At 43.2% G+C, this 8,151-nt stretch overlaps 1 protein-coding gene across 1 annotated transcript in view; it reads left to right on the top strand.

The window, feature by feature from the left end:
* Positions 1-2,671: 2,671 nt before the first annotated feature.
* Positions 2,672-8,151, top strand: part of arid1ab (AT-rich interactive domain 1Ab) — a 47,937-nt gene continuing 42,457 nt past the window's right edge. Inside the window, exon 1 of the mRNA XM_029513634.1 lies at positions 2,672-3,571. Coding sequence (XP_029369494.1) covers positions 2,672-3,571 — 900 coding nt within the window. The remainder of the gene's footprint in view (positions 3,572-8,151) is intronic.

Here is an 8,151-nt window from a genome sequence, read left to right as displayed (position 1 = left end):
CGCTCTCAAACACACACTCCTCCCTTAGCCTATATAAGCAGACAGCAACTGAGCTGACCCTCTCCACCCTGCATACTCTCTTTTATTAAACACACAAAAGCTGTCTTTGCAGCTTTAAAATACATTTGGATATTTTTTGTTGGTTTCAAAGTAGAACTTCAAGTGAAAGAGGATGTCTTTTTCCACGGAGAGAGTGAGCAATGTGAGCAGAAAGCCCCGCATTGTAGAGAGAAAGGGCTGAGCAGTGCAGGGAGCTGCTGCTTCCCATCCCCCACAATCACATAGCAAAGTTCTGCTGCTTTTGCAAGCGGCGGTGCTGCGTTCACGTGCCGCACCCGAGGCTCGTGAGCGCACAGTGTCGCAGCATTCAAATGTTTTCTGGGCTGGAAATATTTAACCTTTTGCACATTTTGCAATCGTTTTCTCATCTTTCTGCTCATCTATTGTATCTTAATGCCATTTTGTTTCCCACCCCCCCAAACACACACACACACAAAAAAAAGAAGAGCCAATGTCAGACATGTTTATTTTGATCTTGCAAAATGTATATTTTGTTTGCCATGCACACTTTCACACACATATAACAGTGTTAGCTGTCGAGAGTACATATGTGGCTGATTTATTCAAACAAAATATATTGCACGTGTTAACATATTTTATCAAGTCACATATTCACTTGATTCCAGGACTTTATAATCCTAATGTTTTTGAGTCAGGCATAACACAGCATACTAAAAACTGTGTCTTTCCTGTGCACTGCCAAAGTCACCACAGGTTTAAATCTTGCCTTTCATCCTTACTGTACATTAACGTGTCTCAATTAGGTATGCCTGCATATTTATGAGACCGTATTCTCTCCTAAACACAATCCTCTGTGCACTGCATCACGGCAACCAACATGAGCGGACATTTCAGACTTTTTAGTCCCATGTAACTGCTTAATGTTACTATGTGGGAGTCATAAATGTGTGACTCAAGACGTGAATGCGAAAAATCCGCCAGCACGGGAAGGCAGCACGAAAGCTGCTGCTGCTAGGAGAGCGCGAGGCAGGCAGGCAGAGAGCACGAAGAAAGGGGGTGGGGAGGGAGAGAGAGTGGTGGAGAGACATGGAGTGTCTGTTCCTATTAATTGTATAGGGCGACTTTGCCTCCCCTAAACCCCTCCTCGTTGTCGTGTGTGTCGGCGTGAGATTTGACTTTTAACAGATATTGTTCGGCGTGCTCTCAATTTTAGCGGCCTGCGCTGTCACTTTTGCCACCATCACTGCTTCTCTTTTTGTATCTTCACTTCCTGCTCTGTGACTAGTTCAGTCCATCCCCCATCCTTCTTCGTTTTCTATCCCCGCTCTCTCGCTCACACTCACTAACTCACACACACAGACAAGCACAGGTTGTAATTTCATGCTTTCCTCTACTTTGCTCTGCTGTACTCTCATTTACTGTTTCACACACACACATTCAGACATATGGAAGCAGTATGGAGGCAACCACTTCCACCCATTAGCCCAGTCTAACTGAAGATGACACTGTAGCCTATTTTGTTCCACTCTTTTAACGAGCTAATAAGATAAAGTGCACAAATTAATGCAACAAAAAGGAACACAGCTCACTCATGGGGTCATTTTTGTAGTCAGAATGGTTGAGTGGTCATGGCTGACTTCCATACAGGGAAATGTGATAGATAAAGGGACATTTTCATTGTTTTATATCATATAACTGTTCCGGCATAGTCTGTGGCATTTACACAGATCAACTTGTGTGACTCTCAAAGGATATTTAAAACACAAGTTTAGTTTATCTTGTTTCCTTTGGTAATTGTTGTGGTAAAGGGTGTACACCCATTGGAGGTTTTTTTACTTCTTATTGCAGACATTGCATTTCAGACATTTTTAGTGAATACTAAAGTAAATAATAATTTGCATTCAAATATTATTTACACTATTAATGAAAGGTGTGTGAAATAGGGCGATTTCTACACAGCACATTTTGTAAACAGAAGTAAATAAAAATCAATCACTCAAACACTTTACTGTATCTCAATGAACACAAGATGTACACCTGTATGCGCTTGATTGGTGTCAGAATGAGCAGCACTTTATGATAACAAACAATGTTTTTCTCAAAAAGGACGACAGTTTTAATAAAGTACGGGCTCAGTGTCACGCACATTAAACCTTTAATAAAGGCTCTTCTTGGGCAGAAACGATGTTGTTATCAGACCGTCAGCGCGGTCCAGATCCAGTTTTCAGTGTGGAGTCCGTGTCGAGTTTTTATTTTCTCACGGCAGGACGGTAAGATGGCTGTGTCTCGCGGAGCCTCGTGCTGGTTTGGTTGATTTCTAGCTCGCGCTCTCGCTCTGTAACAGAAGCCCCCCCTCCAACACACACATACTGACTTGTGTCGGTGAAATTCATTTCCCTGGCTCTGTATTTATATATTTTTTCTTTCACAAACTTTCCCCTCTCTGTTTTAACTTTAAACTGAGTCGCAGTGGATTACCGGATACCGGTCCGGGCGGAGGGCAAAGGGGGGAATGAACCGGGACAACGGGTACGTTGTTATAAATATAATTGTATTTATATTCAATGGTTATTCGGAGTTTGATTGTGAGTGAGTCGCCGTGCTGAGAGTGAGAGGTAGAGAAAGAGAGGGGGAGAGAGAGAGGGTTATCATGGCCGCTCAAGTCGCCAGCGTCGCCACTCTCAACACTAGCCCGCCATCCGAACTCAAAAAGCCGGATCGGGACCCACAGGAGGAGTCGGTACCGGGAGAGAAACAACATGAAAATAAGGAAGCGGGACCTGACGGCGGATCTCCTGGTCAGAAGGAGCTGCAGGACGGGACCGATGCTGGAAATGCTGGGGGAGGAGGGGATTCTGACATGAAGAACGGCAACGGGAATTTGCCCAGGGTAAATAATAATAGCAGTAATCAGAATGATACAGGCGGGCCCGAAGGGAATAACCATCCCGGGATGGGACACCACCACCCGGGCCCCTTTCCTCCTCCTCCCTACGGTTACAACCAGCACTACAGCCGGGCCCCTTTTCATCAACATGGCGGACAACAAAGCCCTGGCATGGCAGCTGCATCGGGGCCGGGCATGATGGACCCTTACCCCCCTAATTCACACGAACACGGCTACCCCAACCATTATAACAACTACAGCCCGTTTCAGAACAGGACTTCTTATCAGGGCCAAGGATACGGGGCCATGAATTCCCCGCGTAACAACCAGCCTCCGGCGCCTGGGGGGCAGCCAGGCAAGCAACAGCCAGCAGGAGGAACCACAGCCATGGCTGCCTCTTATAATAATCAAAGGTATAACATGGGAAACCAACAACCTACGTCTACGCCAACTTTAAATCAGCTTTTGACGTCCCCCAGCTCTGCCAGGAGCTACCCGAATTACCCCCAAGGAGACTATAACAATCAGGAAGGGGCCAACAAGGGACCAGGAGACATGGGCAGCAGTCAGTATGGTGGGGTCCATCCGGGTTGGCAACAAAGGACCCACCACCCGCCTCCCATGAGCCCGGGAAACACTGGACAACCTCCAAACAGAAACCAGGTAAACTTCACACCGCTCACTGACTCACTTTGACGGAGTTAAAGTCACTCAGCGGCTCAGAAAATCTACTGTGGAGTTGTACATTGCATTGGGCCAGCCATTGTCTATGTAGCAAGAACTATAAAATGGCTGCCTCTCTCTTTCTCCCAATACCACCCCCTGCAATAGTGTTTAGACAGAGAAAGAAGCCTCATATTCCGGCAGAAACTACTCAGAGAGTTGTGGGTGTCGGTGTGTGTCCCTCTTCAGCACAGGGCAAGAGTTTGACTAAGTAGAGCAGGAGTTTGTCAGGAGAAAGTCTGTATGCGTGTGTGCAGAGGGAGATGAGGTGATATCTCTTCGCAGTGCTCCTTCAGCTTCATTGTACATTTAAATCATATAACCTCCCGCTATTTCTGCCGGAATCCGTGGCCAAAATAGTGTGTGGATTTTTTTTATTTTTTATTATTTTGGAACATTTCTTAGTATCGAGCTTTCCACCGGTGTTACCAAAAGTTGTGTCGACGACTGTCAGGGCGATAAACAAGACGCAAATGACAGCGGTAGCCGTTAAAAAACATTTGCATAATCATTAAGACCCCCTTTGTCGGTTTATTCTTAAAGAAAAGGGGCCAAATGGTGAAATGGAGACGAGTCTCTCAGTCCCGTGAACGGCGACTATTACATCCACTAAGTGTTTACTCGGATCAAAGTGTGATTGTGACCGCGATTGATTAATCTTGACTGAGGGTTTCATTCATTGTGGTCGGTTTGACTCCGTTCGCCTCTTTTTCCCCCCCTCAGATCGCTTCTTCTGCTCTTCCATGTGCCGCTTTGTAAACACGGCCCCGCAGGTTGGAGTTGGCAAAGTGCAGATTGCCTTTGCTTTGGGATTTGAATTATGGAGGTAAAATCCTGCTGTCAGAGCCAAGAGACAGTTGGTCTTAGGTTGACATGCGAGCCGAGATCTGATTGGCTCCCCCATCCCTCTGCTCTCGGCCATTTATAATTGCATCTAATGGAAGGCTGCAGATAAACAGCCCCCTCTGTCCGGTTATGTGTTCCTCCACCTTGTCAAGACAACATAGTCCCATTGTCTTTTCTTTATTTTTATCTATTTTGAGAACAATTGAATGCATTTATGTAGTGTTTAAATATCTTGAATTTTTTACATTTTTTTCCCTACTCATAAATATATCTAAATGTTCCCAAGCTAACCAAACAATATACGCCTGCAACCACAATTTTTAATTCAGAACCGCTTCTTTCTCTTTGGTTATGCTTTTGAAAGCATTTTATGAACACATTCCATTCAGGTCCTCCTACTGCAGTAATTTGCATGATGACTGTACTCATGTAAAACCACCATTGTTTTTATTTGTTAGATTCAAACATAAGCTCACATGTGCTGAGTCACGTCACGACACCTATTTTTGGCCTTTGACCTCAGATATGCACCTGAAGTTTACTTTCCTTCTTTCTATCTTTTTTTTTCTTCTGAGGTACACTGTGCACTGTTCATTCAAGTCGGCTGACTCTGGTACAGCAGATGGAGTAGGTGTGGTCATGTAGCCCCATTGTACAACTGTGTTTTCCACTGTTTCCAGATCAGGAGTTGTGGAGACTTGTGTCCCTGAACATCTCCTGGCTATGCAAGAGAGTCAGCCTTGCTACAGTTGTGTTGACAAGCAATCAAGGTGTCATCCACATGTCGCAGCTTCTTTTTCTTGTTTTCAGTAGGTTCACAATGGTCTTAATTAGCTTCCGCATGCAGTGCATAAGCATGTGAGAAGGGTTTACCTATATCTCTCTCCTCGCTGATAACAGCCACACGTGTTGTGTTTTTACTCTACAATTATGTCTCACTGGCAACAAAGGTGAAGTGTACAGTAGCTTTAGTAGCTTTGCCTTTTAAGTGAAGGACTATCTTTATCATTTAAGTAGTTACGAGTATCTGAAGGATGCATCGATTTGCAACAAGTTCTTCAACTCAAATAACGATGTGGGTTGTTTGTTCCTGCTCTCTGATACGGCCAGTCGAGTGTCTCCTCTGAGTTAGTACATCTAGTGCTTCTACAGTGGCAGGAGGAGGTCACAAACAAAACAAAACGGGGAATGTGATTACTCTTCGAAACAAGGTCATGACACATTGGTTTTAAGAGATTGCTTTGACATGTCTTCCTCTGACTGGTTTTTAAGTCTTTTTTTTTTTTTTTTTTTTTTTTTTTTTTTTCAGTTATTAGAATTCAAATGTGTTCTTGCCCCCCCTCCGCCAACAACCTTTTTTTTTTTCTTTTTTTGAAACCTAACGTGATGCACCCACAAATCAAGTCACAGCAAAGGTTTTAATGAATGTGTTGGGGTTTTTTTCCATATTGGTTTGTCTTCAAGAAGGTGGACATAGGCTACTGTGTTTGATTTGGTTGGTAATGCAGGCCAGACTGTTTATTCACAGAAGTTTGAACTCACCTGATTTAAACTTGGAGGTATCTATAGGAATATCTTAACCTAAACATCCTCACTACTAGTACCTAAATATGTTCATGCTAAGAACTGAGCAGATCTGTCTTGCTTTAAAAAAAAAGGAACCAAGAGTAAGAGACGCATCATGCTGACAAGTCCCATCTTTATTTTGGGTGCAGCTCACTGCTGGTGAGAGGAAAGTTTGGATTTCCCTTTTTTCATTATCTTTTGTCACTTCCAGTGTGTGGAGCAGTGAGGGCCGCTTTAAGCTGTTGCATACAGGGTGAATTGACAATCACTTGTGGATGGAGGTGCTTTTCTTAGTTGACTTCTACTTTCACATTGTGGCAACTAAGACTCAACTCAGCTTTTAGTGCCCTGTTCTCTTCAGACTGTTATTTACCAACTTGATATATTTCAGACGAAACATTTTTCGAACATTAGTTCAAAAATGGCTGAGGCCAAATGTATTTGAACTTCAAATCCATGTTTCTTTATTTCATTTACAACTTAATCTAGTGATTGTGGACTATGTGTAGCACCCATCCCACTAAATCACCTTTGTCATCTTGAACTATGTGGAGTCTGAATCTTCTAAGTCAATCCCTGCTGTTGTCATCAAGACACAGAGAGGAACTGCAGCTTAGTTTGCAGATGTCAAACTAAACTCTTAAACTTGGGATTAATGCCTCATCATCACTTTGATATATAAATATAACAGATTATTGTTTAAAAGAAACAACCTGTCAGTCCTCTGGAGTTTATGAGTACTGTGATAATTGTGGGTGACAGATTTTTTTGACAGTGCTGGCTTGCCCTTAAAATGCCCATACTAGTGTTAACGGTGAGGATGTCACCAGAGTAGTTTGGATTAAGCTTTGTGTTCATATCTGTGAAACCATATCCACTTTCAACACCTTTTCATTACCGGCCATGCAGGCTTTCAGTATAAGCTAATGTGCTTTAATAGTCGTTCCTTGCTGAAGAAGCCACTGAGGCTCATTGAATAAATGAAAGGAAAGTGTCTGGGAAGGTAATTGAACAGTTCTGTTGTTAAGCATGCTTAAAGGTGGCAGAAAGTATGTGGGGTATTTTTTCTTGAATTTATCTTTTTTTTTTTTTTTTTCTTTTGGCTGGCAAAATCAGTGTGAAATGGAGCCCTAAAAGGCGTTTGTCTTTGTAACAGGATGTGCAGGTACTACATGGTCCCAGTTGGAGTGTCTGTAGGACAGGACCACTCATTCAGGGCAATTGGAAAGAAATGCAAGGTGAATAGTACCCATAAGTTGCTGTCTAATCATGGCATGAAGACATCACCCCGGGCCACCGCTGTGTGTACACAATGTTCAGAGAACCTGCGAGTTTGACTGCAAAGCATGATGTGGGAGTCAGTCTGACCAAAGTTCAGGTGGAGGCTTTTTATTCACAGCAGAAGTGTTGCCCATGATGAGCAGTTCTGTTGGCTGTATTTTAGTGGAGTTTATTAAATGCTTCAGCTCTCCATTTATTAACAGCAGCATAATTGGCCTTTGTAATTGGCAGCTATATCTCCAGCAATGATTCAATGGATGCGTTTTATGGAGCCATTCACCTGCCTTGGGCCACCTGCTGAAGATGAATTAACATGTCGATGGAGCAGCGGGCAAAGGCTAATATTATGGCTTTTCCCTGCACACAAACAAATACTCTGAACTGAATTGTAGTGGGTTTGTTTTGGGTGGTATAGCACCAGGTGTTTCCTTCCCAATAAACACATGGGGGCAAGCCATAAGGGAACCCCTTACCCCACCCATGCCTTCCACTCAGCTCTGCAAGGAAGCTTTCTTAGATTGAGTTTGAATTAAAACATAATCAAAGACAGTTTGTAAATATTTCTTTGAGAAAGTCCCACAACTGAAACATAACGAAACATAATGAAAAACACCAAACCAAAAGTGTTTTTTACGAAAGTGTTGACTGGTGCTAAGGGATGCATGCACTGCTTTGTTGCTGATGTAGAGTGGGAGCCACACTGCAAATTGGGAAGTAGCTTAAAACAAACAGTTGGGTGACAGCTTTATTTTGTCAGAAACTCTCAGAAGAAATGAAAATGGAATATATTTAATACATAGTCCAGAGAATGTCTCTCCTGGGTTTGT

Source organism: Echeneis naucrates, chromosome 11 (assembly GCF_900963305.1).
Source record: "Echeneis naucrates chromosome 11, fEcheNa1.1, whole genome shotgun sequence".
NCBI lineage: Eukaryota > Metazoa > Chordata > Actinopteri > Carangiformes > Echeneidae > Echeneis > Echeneis naucrates.
Note: the sequence above shows the minus strand (reverse complement) of the source record. Positions and strands in the feature narration are given on the sequence as shown.